The sequence below is a fragment of the Uloborus diversus genome, chromosome 3 (assembly GCF_026930045.1).
Source record: "Uloborus diversus isolate 005 chromosome 3, Udiv.v.3.1, whole genome shotgun sequence".
NCBI classification, from domain to species: domain Eukaryota; kingdom Metazoa; phylum Arthropoda; class Arachnida; order Araneae; family Uloboridae; genus Uloborus; species Uloborus diversus.
In genome coordinates, this window is record NC_072733.1 from 100,094,133 (window position 1) to 100,107,255 (window position 13,123).

Genomic DNA, 13,123 nt, shown 5'->3' on the forward strand with positions numbered 1-13,123 from the left:
AGAACAAACAGAGCTTGAGAAGGATCCTTCTGACGTTTTTCAGAATTTTCTTAATGCTTGACTGTTTTAGCATGCAGCCTCAATTGCGAAAATCCACTATTGCTTATGAGCACTGAACAGTTGCAAAAAGCGGTAAAATCATATTTTCCTTTAGTGCACCTTGCACCAAAATTTGTACAATTAATGTCCTCCTGGTTCAACCCCTCCACACGAAATTTTGTTAAGCGATGCAATTTCGCAATTATAATTCCACTTATTACAACAAACTACGTTTTAACATCATATGGAACTAACATTCCACGATCCCAAAATTCCACAAAAAGAAAAGATTGCAAAAAGAATATTAGAACATTCCGTTTAGAAAATGCACTAAACACAAAATATACCAACGAAAACCATGATGGAAAACAAAACAAACGGCTGTTGCCCCCCCCCCCCCCAAACGCTAAATTCTAAAACCAACTGCAGATTTAGTTCTCGAAACTCCACCCACTATACAGTGACGTCACATTGCTGTAGCCAATGAGAGAAGATGCCTGTCGCAGGATTTACTCAGTTGAGTTTTTGGGGATATTTCGATAATTGGGAATCTGGCGCAGTTCTCTTATTTTTGGCGTAAATAATTTTATTTTGGTAACCCTGCTGATTTATAGTAACCCTATGTGAATAGATGTTTCCTTTCTCTTTGTTTAGATTTGCAATGAAAAATACCTCTTGTGCAGGGGCTGGAGCCAAAAACTGACGCCAATTAAGAATGATCGCCAGATTCCCAACTATCGAAATCTTCTCGAGTTTTTGAATTTGAAATTCGTTTGGGCACGTACTTTCAGCGAAAAATCCGATGTCAGAAAGTTTATTTACTGTTCCTTTTAAAAGATATATTGGGTAAAAAATGGGAATATAGGAAATATAGGACAATTTTCAAAAATATAGGAAACATAGGACGATTTTGATGTTTTTTTTTGAAAATATAGGAAATATAGGATATATAGGACTACTTCGACCCCTGAAAAATGAAGACTGACGACTCGAAGATTAATTTTTGCTAAAAGTTAATATTTTATATTTTAACCCTTGATATTTTTACAAATGACAAACGAAACTGCGAACAAAGATTTGCATAATTGCGAACACACACACACACAAAATACTTTCTGTGCGTAACATGTTAAACTACCATCTATGGTGATAAAAGAAAAAGCGGATTCTAATTAGGGCTTCGAACAGAACATGCAGGCATATACACGACAAAACAATTAGAGAATTGGAAAATTTCGGAAGGTGGCCAGTAAATTGAAACGAAAATTTTAACTTGAGTTCAAGTATACATTGCAAATCCATTTTACGTAAAATTTTGCCCTAAACACATATGTAACCACGCCCTCCCCGCAATATTGTGCTCAGTTTTCGCTAAAATTTTGACGGATTAAATATAATTTAAGATACATTTGGGGGAAAATTTTCGGGATAAACCTTGCGACATTTGCGGGTATGTATTTTTAGTTTTAGACTGAAGAGAGAAAAACTGAAAACGAAACGCATGAAAAACAAATACAGATTAGTATTATGTTTGGCCTGATTTAGTGCAAATGAACCTCATTTAAATGCACAAACGCTTTGAAGCCGCACTGTAAAAACAATTCAGAAACGTTCCTGGAAAATAATGGACAACTGATGTGCCCAATTTCTGCCAGTAACAAATCTTTCAAAAAAAAACAGAAACGTTTTCCGTTAAATGTCAGTAACCTTTCTGAAATTATCCTTGAAACTTTTTGAAGAATTTGGAAATCTCCCCGATTAAAGGAAGTCATGTCTCGGTAAACTTCAAGAAAAATTACGTAGGTTTAATGTAATTGATTAGAATCTTCCTGGTTTACCACGAAAGTTCTAGAAGTATTAATGCAGCCATGTCCTAAGCTAAAACAGAACTGCAAGTAAGAACCTCGTATCTCCATTGTCTCGCTAAGCTGCAGCTATCCAGTGACTTATTCGCTCATTGGGAGCTTAGTTAATGTGCACTTAATCGAACTTGAGCCAATGCACTGAACAAATACGCTCAGTCAGTGTTTAAACTGGTAGATAAAAATATTTTTCACAACAGTGAAACGTCTGCATTCGTGCAACTAGTAGCAATACAGGACACTTTTTGCAAAGATACTTGATTTAACGGAGAAATAGATGAAAACTCGTGAAATCCCGAAACATTCCACGGAAATAATGAGTGACGTTTCGGAATTTTTTTACAGTGCGTCAATCATAAGCGAATTCAACGTATATTTCGCTACTAATCGAAAGTCTCAGATACTATTAAGATTTTACTTAATAACAAGAAAGTTTTTATTCCCCCAGTAAAAGAAAGAAAGAAGAGTGAAGTTTCTTCGCCTATTTCTTTTCTGATGAACACATGACTACATCAGTCTTTCAAAAAACATTAACATGAAACGTATTATAGTATAACGTAGGGTAGACCAGGGCACGTTTAAACATGGGGCACATTTACGCAGTGCCCCTTTTCTAAAACGTGTTATAACTGGAGAGCCAACAGTCATACCTGATTGATGCTGCTCCCTTGCAAATATTCTCACGAGTTTTTCAGGATCAGTCGAGCTTCGGTTTAGCATGCGAATAGAAAAACATGTTTTCTGCTAAGTTGAATAAGTTTTGTATTGAACGTTTTGAAGCTTATTGAGAATAAATAATAATTAGTTAAGGACCAATAAATATATAAAAATTAGCAGAATTTTATCCTTTTTTGAGAAATATAGTTGCATGGACAGAAAAGTTATTAAATTTTGTGGCAAGTTAAAAGTAAATTCAAACTTGCCGGCGGGTCTTTTCATCGGGGTACATTTATATGCACGTTCTTACTGTGTCTTACTACTCTATCTTTCATCTGAATGGGTAACGGACGCTTTTTTCATTTTGTATTGTCTCAAACCTTTAGTATTTTCAGGTTATTTATTTTTAAAATCACCATTCATTTTTAATTAAGTAACAGATTCGCATCTTATAGCTTACAATCATACAGTGTTGTCTTCATGCCTGTTCAGCTTTAACTTCATACACTATTCAGCCTGTAATACATTTCCTTTATTTAAAGGAAGTAAGACAATACGTTCAAAACACTAACAGAACCACGTTAGATGCCAAAATAATGAATAGGCTTATCGATAATCCGAGTATTTCTCCCACTAGGCCTTCCATATCGTCACATATGGACTACCCAAACTTAGACCATTTGAAAAAGTAAGACCAAAGCTTAGGAACAAGAAAAGGAAAAAACAGAGGATGCTCACAATCCTAAGTGGTACTCCGATTAAAGACGCCCTCAGACAAGAGCAAGCAGAAGCTACAAGGAAAAAAAATCGGCAAAACAGAAAAAAAAGGAGAAATTACTTTAAAATTTGTAAGTTTCTATTGACGCAGAAATAGAATACATCAAAAAAAAAAAGTATGAAACCAAAACCTGCGACAAAGAAAAAGTTAGTACACTCTGTAAAAAGGAAGTTAGAGAACGATTCTGTTTACGAAGCCGAAAGTTGTGCTTGCATCTTCTGTTTGAAAGCACACAACGAATTTAAAAAAAAGGACAAGAAAGTGTTCAATGTCTTAGATGTCAAAACACAGTCCATGACATGTATGCGAAGGGAAATACTTTTTTTTTGTTAGTAAAATCTAACAGTGATGAAGGAGATGACTAAATAGTTTCTGTTTTTAATTAGCAGTAAGCTCTATGATTTTAGTGTTCCCCATAAAATGTTCTTTAATTAATTATTTGTGATTTTCTTATTTTTAAAGTGTTTTAAGAGAAATAAAATATTTAAATTTGGCTCAATATCTATTTGACTTACTCCTTGGTATCATTTTTAATATGCGTAAACGTGCCCCACTCGATGCGTAAATTTGTCCAGTGTTCCGGCCAAGTTAACGTAACCGACTTAGACTTTTTTCTTTTTTTTTTTTTGCGGTTAAAAACACAAGCCGAGCAACAACTGAATATACAAATTTTGACTTCATTAGCGGCTTCATAAAACCACAATATCTAAAATTTTCTAGGTTAAAACATAAAAATTAGAAAATTCATTGAAAAAAATCCGCGTAAACGTGCCCCGTTCTACCCTATATTCTATTCCAAAATTTTAATAGACGTCATTCATGTATATAGTCCTATCTGCCGTATAATTTTACAATAGGCGAGTAACTAAGAAATTAATTATATGCAAGTTGCAATATGAGAATGCGCTGTATGTTACAAGTAAAACAGGAGTTCCCACCAGGAAGGGGGTGGGGGTACATTTCGCAGACTGCGCCATGAAAATTTTTACAGGAGGCATTTTTCAGGGGTAGTTTTCCTCTTTTCAGGGGGGGGGGGCACCAGTTACAGCAGGAATTGAAATGGAGAGAGCAAGTCATTGGCTTAGCAAGATCTCAAGTCACATGACTCAACAACGACGAATGGCTGGCATATTTTGCTTGAAACAAACGAAAGAAACATGATTTCTTCTAATGCTTTGCTTTAAAATCTATCACGTGACTTGGTGTCTTTGTTTCATCAATGAAAGTCTTCACTCCCTCCATTCTATCTCTTTTCACTGGGGCACCATTGCTCTTAGGGTGAGGGGGAGGGCCACCCCTGAGTAAAATGTTTGTTTCTGTCCGAAACCAATTAATTAACAAACTGATACACGTACAGTACAAACTTTAAAATGCATCGTAGACATTTGCTTAGGAGTTATTCGTTTTTGGAGTTAGTATTGAATGAAGCAGTGAACCAACAGTTGCAGTAGTAATTGCAGAGCAGAAACAGACTAATAGAATGATTTTATTTCGTTTTCGTCAAAAAGAAAAAAGTAAATCCTATCTAAAAATAGATGCAAGTTAGGGGGATAGACTCGTTTATTATGGTCCGAAGGAGTATGAGCAATGACTCTGGGAGGTTCTTTGATACCCAACCCCAGCACAACTAAACGTGAGAGGAGAAAAAACAGAAATAAAAAAAAAAGTGAAAAAGTATCTTTTTTTTTCATAAAGCTCAGAGTACTCGAGAAATTATTTCAATGAATATCATTCAGGATATATTGTCTGCATCGACTTTATTATTTTTTGAGGGGGGTGGGCAGAGGGACGTTTAGGTGATGAGAGTCTCTGGGGTCTTGCATATACGTGCTGAAAAGACACAGCCTGCTGATTAGAAAAAGTGTCCATAAAGTACAATTAAAATATCAAAAATATTGTAAAGGAAAAACAAAAATTTTAAACGAAAAAATGGATTGTCTTTTAAAAAATTGCAGCATTTTCTTTTTTTTTTTCACACTCATGAAAGCGGGAGTATACGAACTAACATGAGCTGTGCACATCACAGTCACGTGATATACATATTTGTAGCTAAAGTATATCTTCTGTTCAGAAACCAGACCCGACTCCTGGAAGAGGTGACCTATGCCACCCCTAGGGCGGCAGATTTTAGGGGCCGAAAATTTCATAAGGGCAAACTAAGGGGGAGGGAATGAAAAACTCAATTTGTTCATCAGTTTTTTTCTTTGCAACCAAGTTACAGCAATACTCAAGAGAATGCTCGATGATTTAAGAAAAAAATATAGATATTATTAAGATTAGGGGCGGCACTTGTCAACATCGCCTGGGGCGGCAAAACTGTTAGAACCGGATATGGCAGAAATTGTACTCTATATGACTGTGCTTGTGCATTGTGCGAATGTATTCGAAAACAGGAGAAATAGGTTTGTTCACAATTGGTGATTAACTTTCAAAGAAAATTATATTTACATTGAGCCTATTTAAAAATAAACACATGGGTTACTATACACAAATAACCTTATTCAAGTTAGAGAAGATTTAGCAACTGAAAACAAATCTGATTAATGCCAGAGATTAATCAAGCAAGTGAAGATTTAATGGTCAAATAGGGTAGACCGGACACGTTTACGCAGTGCCCTTTTTTCAAAACGAATTATACTGGAGAGCCAACAGTCATAACATATTAATGCTGCTCCCTAGCAAATATCGTCACAAGTTTTTGGGCATCAGTCGAGCTTCGGTCTAGCATGCAGAAAGAGTAATCTAGTCGAGTAAATTTTGAGTTGAACGTTTTGAAGCTTATTGTGAATAAATAATACTTAGTTAAAAAAGAACAAATGTACAAAAATTAGTAGATTTTTATATTTTTTTGAGAGTTGTATTTGTATGAACTGAAATGCTATTAAATTGTTTAGCTCGTTAAAATTAAATCCAAATTTGGCAACGGGGTAAGTTTACGCGTTGGCATCTGAACACCTTTATACATATATACGCACGTTCTTACTGTGTCTTACTTCTAAACATGCCCTGACGCTTTTTTCGCTCTGAACTGTCTCAAAACTATTTAGTATATTCAGGCTATTTAGTTTTGAAAATCACCATTTAAGTTTTAAATGAGTTACAAATTCGTATCTTATAGCTTACAATCACGCAGTGCTGGCTTCACGCCCGTTCAGCTTTTACTTTATACTCTATTCAGTCTGTAATAAATTTGCTGTATTTTAACGATATTAAGGCATTATGTTCAAAACACTCACAGATCCACGTTAGGTGCCAAAATAGATATGCCAAAAAAGATGGTTGATGTTCTGCTTAACACGCTATTAATGTGAGACTTCCGATTTCTGTTATCAAGTTTTTACGCAAAATTCAGAATATAGCATCAAAGTTTGGCAATAAACATTTAAATCTGGTGTCAGCCCCACTCTCAGGCTCAGCTGACCACCAATTAAACGGAGGTGAAGACAGGAGTGAGCATTTGTTGAACAGGGCCGTCCCAAGGGGGGGGGGGGGGCGAGCGGGGCAATCGCCCCGGGCGCCACGAAATGAGGGGGCGCCGCAAGGAGCCCCTCGTTTTGACGGAACACGACGACATTCACACAAAAACGACCTTTTCACGAGGAGCGCCTTGCGACGCCCATCATCGTATAAAATACTCCAATTGTATAAAATTAGGCGCAAAATTTTGTAAGTTTTAGTTTTAAAAACGCAATTTTATCCTTAAAAACCCAATTATAGGCCATGTTTATTCACGTTACGGTAAGGGAGCTCAGAAACTGTTTCCGATCGATTTTTTTTTTTTAAATAGATTGAAATCAATTCCTTCTCTGCCGGCAAGTTTTCGAAATTAAAGTTTCAAAAACGCAACTTTAGACAAACTTTGAAGATTCTACGGATAGGAGGATCTGGAGCATTTCCCAGGAAAATTGTTCAAAATTATGGTTCAAAAAATTTAAGGAATGTTTTACATTCGGGGGCTATTCAACTTAAATTTTTTGTAAGTGTCGTTAAAAAACCCATTGCTTGTGATATTAAAGAAAGGCGGCATGGGGACCCTTGCACGAATATTTTCTGAAACTCAAGTTTTAAAATGCAATTTGTTAAGTCCACATTTTGTAATATTAGGGCCAGTGATTTTTCGAATTTAGACCTACAAAAACGCTATTCTGGGGGGGGGGGGGGGATTTTGCGCCATTTAGCTGGTGGGGGGATGGGCACACATGTATCAGAGCAAGATCGGATTCATCACCAATAAAAAAAAACTTCGTAACTGGAATGTGATTCGGCGTATTATAAAAAAATGAAATTGTTGATATCACCGGAACTGCACGAAAAAGCAAGAGCTGAACCCACAAAAAAAAAAAAAAAAAAAAACCTCCATTTACCACCACAGAGTGCATGTGCGTAATGTGTGTATGTATGAGTGCATTTAATCTCAAATTTGAAGAGTGACAATGTTCATAAATTCAGAATAACCACTCATGTCCTACAGAAAAGTATAAAGCATATGTTTCAGAACATTATTACTTATGTTCATCTATGCATCATGTTACCCTAATATTGAACTTAAATAAATAAAAATTAGTAAATAATAATTGTAAGTAAAATTAATGAAGAAATGTTATTTACTTCTACAACTATAAACAAATAGTCGACGCAGAAAAATATTTCCGACTGCAAATGCAGTTAATAAAAAGAAAAGTATTTAAACTTAAAATCAACATCCCCGGACAAGGTTTCTGTTTGCAGTTGTTTCTTGTTTTCGCCCGACGTTGATGTATCAGCATCAACTCTTGGAGTAAGTTCTAGTTTTACTCATGTGTTTTTCGACCAAGCAAATTTTTAGAAAGTTTCTGCTGATGACTTTTGTTTTCAATCGAAAAAAATAAATAAATAAGTAAATAAATTAAAAAAAAATTAATTTGAATTTTGACTTCTTAAATTCAAATTATGTTTTTCGCAATCACGAGTGTGTGTGTATGTAGGCATGTGTCTGTGGGCAGGCATGAGTGTGTGGGTATGTGTGTGTATAGTTATTTGTATGTACGCGTGTGTGTTTGTGTCTGTGTGCAGGCATGAGTGTGTGTGTGTGTGTGTAGGTGTGGGTATGTATACGTGTGGGTTTGTGTCTGTGTGCATGCAAGAGTGTGTGTGTGTATGTATGTGCGCGTGTGTGTAGCTGTGTGTATGTATGCGCGCATGTGTGTAGGTGTCTGTATGTATAGGTGTGTGTATGTATGCGTGTGGAGTATGGACGCAACCTGGAGACGGTTTTCGCTAGAGGAGCAGCATCGGGAGGGACTGGTCGACGGTGGTGCTGCAGAAGGAGGCGGGGGGGGGGGGAATAAACTCACACAGCGTAACGTCAAAACCATCAAGTGAGAACCATAAGCAATGTGATTGCTCAAAAAAAAAAAAAAAAAAAAAATACGAGAAGTATCATTTATTATCTTATTCCGTTAAAGCCTTTAATATAGATTTTTCAAAAAAGCGTTAAAACTCTATTTGCAAATCAGAACTATTCCTAATTGTGTGACTTATTTTTAAAGATATAATGCTGAAAATAATTCTAACGATATTAAATGTATATCCTTATTTGTATTTCTGAACGATAGACATCTGAACAAATAAAATATAGTTTAAATGGACATCAAATACAGTGAACAATCGTAAACAATATTTTCCAGTCATTGAAGTTTAAACTCATTTAATGCATCTTTAGTCGCAAGTGTCAATCAAATAAGATATTTTTAAAAAATGATATAGAACAGAATACCCCCCTCTCCGAGAAAAATTGTGTGTTTAAATAAGCGTTAGAATTAGAAAAAAAAAAAGAAAATCCCCCAAATCCCTCACGTAGAATCCCTCACAATTTAATTAAAATGAGCATTACAAAAATAACTAAGGGTTCCACTCGCCCTGCCCAGGAAAAATAATTAAAATATATATTTTTCCCCGAGCAAGACAAAAATTTATTCGCATATGATAGATTAAAATTTGAAAAATACCCTATTTCTAGTATTTTCCAGTTTTTTCCTCAGGTTCATTTTCTTTAAACAAAAGCTGTTAACTGTCAAAATCAATTTTTGTTCATATTTAGACTTGAAAAACTGGATTACTGTTCCAACGAATCAGCATATTAAAAACAACAAATGCAAGAAAGAAATATTTTGAATTGAGCTTAAGCTCCAATGATCTTGAAAATATTGCCAATGCATTGCTTCCCTACGTTATGTCTACCATGGGAAATTCCAACCGCTAAAAGAACGAAAGACAAAGCTAAAAATACCACCAACCTCAGGCGGAAGAGCGGAGTCCCTTTGGGTTTGATAGCAAGGCTGAATTGAGGGCCTTCAATGGAGTTGAATGTTGTAGAAATATTATTTGCTTGATGGTCATCTTGGGGGATAACTTCTTGATCCGGATCCGGTGAAGACATTGGTTCTTGAACGTATCCGTTACTCTGTTTCATTAGTTTTGGATTCGGGACTCAGAAGGGGTGGAACACATTTCACGCGTTCTTTTCTCGGCTTCGCTCACGCTGCTCGTGTATGATTCGAAAGAAAAAAAAGTCTTCATCTGGAAGAAGTCTGGTGGAGTTTGGCAAGCGCCAACATAGAAGCAATCGCCAACTCTTGTCGCCTGAGATCCCCCCATGAATAGAATAGAATACGAGAGACTTACTCACATGTTCTAACACTGGCTGTGTCAGCTTAATTTAACAGAGGTTTATAATTTGGAAGATTCAATTTTTCTTACTGTAGGGCTGCAGGACAATATATTCGTGCGTGCTCAACTTTTTTTTTTCCCTTAAAATGCACAATTTCATAAGTATGAATCTTAATTTATCTTGAAAAAGCACGAGAAAAAGTTAAACTGGCATCTTTTCGAGAACTATATTCTCGAGATAATTGCTTAAATGAATCTCGTCAAAATACAAAAAATAATAATAATAATAATAATAATAAATAAATAAATAAATAAATAAATAGATGAATAAGAATAACAACCACAATTAACGCTTTTGACGTAACGAGTTTTTAATTTGAGCAATTTACGGAAAATATGTTTATCTTAAGAACACTTTCGACAAAAACAGCAAAAAAAAAAGTCTTATTATTAAGTTCAAATTACATTGTAATGTTTAGAAGTTTGTCATTAAAAAAAAAGAAAAAAAAAACACAACATTTTTACCCAAAAATATGAAAATATAGCATTGATGCTCAAGTGAGAAAACAGAAAAATCAAGCCAATTTTTATTTGAACTGATTTGCTATCTCATGAAATAAAATATATTTTTAGACAAATCACATGCTTTTAGTTAATGATTATCAAGACGTCTTTATTTGTGATGCTATGTCAACATCCTTGTCCCTTGTGGAGCTAGAGGGAAAATAAATAAACATGATTAAGTCATATTTCTTTGCTTCCGCCGCTTCGGGATAGAAAAAAATATCATCTTTCATCAATGATAAAACTATTTTCTAGTAATATTCGGAGTAAACCAGTGAGTGATGAAACAAAAAATAAATAATACATGATGTTCAACAACAATAAGATCATTTTTTGCTGTAGCTCTTTCGAAATTTAGGTCATTATTTGTTTGGCAATGAAAATATTCGAGCGTATCATGAGATTTTTATTACAGACTTATCCAAAAGTGTCAATTCTATTAAGTTTTCATTAGATAACTGCAGTGTGCCATTGGAACTACTTATTTTTTAAAAATACATGATTCTAGGGACAAGAAAAAGGTATAACACATTTCTTCCACATTTCAATCGGCCATATTGCTGATTATGTAAAATCGGCCAATTATTGCCGATTAATCGTCGCGTCGTGAAAATATTTTTGATTAAAATTATCTAAAACAAGACAATATTTCTTTATTTCATATACGTATTTAATTTAAAGTTATACCTAGTCTCCCCTCAAAGTTTTGATAGAATACTCCTATTCGAAAAAAAAAAAAAAAATTTTGTTTTTCAGTTATAAACATTACTATAACATAAATTTTACCATTTGTTTTAAAAATTACTTCTTTGTCATTGAACAAAAATGTTTTTATTATTATTATTTTTTTATTTTTAATATATTTGATTTTTTAAAACATGTATTAAATTTTATTTTCATAATTATTTAACCAATATAATTTCATTAACAATAACATGAAAACTGGCCAACTGTTGTTTTAATAAAAAATTTTAATATTTTTGAAAAAAAGCATGAAAATAAAGAAAAGAAAATCATCAGTCAAAAAAATAAACAAGCAATTACTTAATTATGAATAGTCAAAATTATAATTTTAAAAATAAAAAAAATTGGTGATGGAGAAAACGTGGCATTAAAAAGCAATATCATTGTAATTAATCGACAGCTGATTAATCGATAATCGGTAAACTGCCAATTTGCTAATCGGCGCATCCCTGATTTCAATGTTGTCACACTTTATTGAAACTAGTTTTGACCAAGAACGGCTGTTAATCAGAATGCAAGATGCATTATTTGAAAGGATTCGTAATAGTTATAAAATCTGCGAATAAACTGCGCACTAACCATTATTCTTAGAATTTACTTTATGTAGAAAGGAAAAAAAAGTAGTATCATTAGTACGTTTTTGTAAAATTTTGCAAAAAAATTAGCAAGAACCAATCGGTCCTATTTTCTTCTGCACCAGGACTTAATTTGCATAAGAGTTCACGAGAGCTCAACTCTCGCATTCTCAATTCTGAGTGATTTTTTCGTTCATCATTCAAACTATTTACGTAGAATTCAAACTATTTACATATTAAAATACGTTCTGAAATCCATACTGATGTGGGAAGGTAAAGCGCAGTATCTGCAGAAATCAGATTTTGATGTATTTGACGAAATGCATTTTGGATTCAATATTAACAATAGGGAAATGTTGGAATTCGACCCGTTTTCTCTCTCTCTCATTTTTTGCTTTATTTTCAGCGCAAACCAAACATTCAAGCTTGTATATAATAACGCAAAAGTACAATAGATGATAAAAATATTTTTTAATATTTTTAAAAAAGGAAAAAATATCAGTTTCTGCGCTTCACCTACTCACTGCAGCGTAAGGCTCCCACACTTATTTCGTTGGAAAATAAGTCATGCCATGCACTGAAACTGATTTTGTACCATATATTTCCTTTCACAGAACATCACCTCGCTTTTTCCTCTGTTACAATATTTTCATCAATTAAGTTATGATTTTGCAGCGAAACAGCTCATATTAAGTTTATGGAAATTTATCCCATTAATTATGTAAACTTCAAATTTCTGTCAATTCTATCCTATCCTTAAAAGGAAATATGCCCTTTTGCACAAAACTCTGTTGCTTTTTAAATATCTTTCTTCTAAGAATTTTTGTAACAGTAAAAAATACTGAGTTTCAAGTAAAGGCAATAGCCTGGTTTATATGACAAATTTGCCCATGCGGCTTTCTCGACTCGCACTTGAAGGATCATTTTCATGTCAAATAAAAAAATAGCCTAATTTTCAGCTCTTTATCTCTTTTTCGATTAAAATTTTTATTTCCATAGTAAAATTCAAAATTAATGAATGGTGTTTTTTTCCCCTTATTTTTAGAAATAAAATACCTAAAAATTATTATGGTCATCATTTTAAAACTAAAAGTCGATTTTTGGCGACTGAAATAAAATTTAAATGTTTTTTTTTCAATGGATTTTCTGGAAAGTATCATTCAGCAAATTTTCTCAGAAAATGCCTTTTATACTCTTCTACATTCAGGATTTTTTTTTCTTTGAATTTTTTGGAGTGGTAGAACAATGCGAAAAAA

At 33.9% G+C, this 13,123-nt stretch overlaps 1 protein-coding gene across 1 annotated transcript in view; it reads right to left on the reverse strand.

The window, feature by feature from the left end:
- The window catches only part of LOC129218016 (protein jagunal-like), a 57,357-nt gene extending 47,492 nt beyond the window's left edge, over positions 1 to 9,865 (reverse strand). The window contains exon 1 of the mRNA XM_054852194.1: positions 9,612 to 9,865. Within this exon, the coding sequence (XP_054708169.1) occupies positions 9,612 to 9,787 (176 nt within the window). The 5' untranslated portion in view covers positions 9,788 to 9,865. The remainder of the gene's footprint in view (positions 1 to 9,611) is intronic.
- Between the last annotated feature and the right edge of the window lie 3,258 nt (positions 9,866 to 13,123).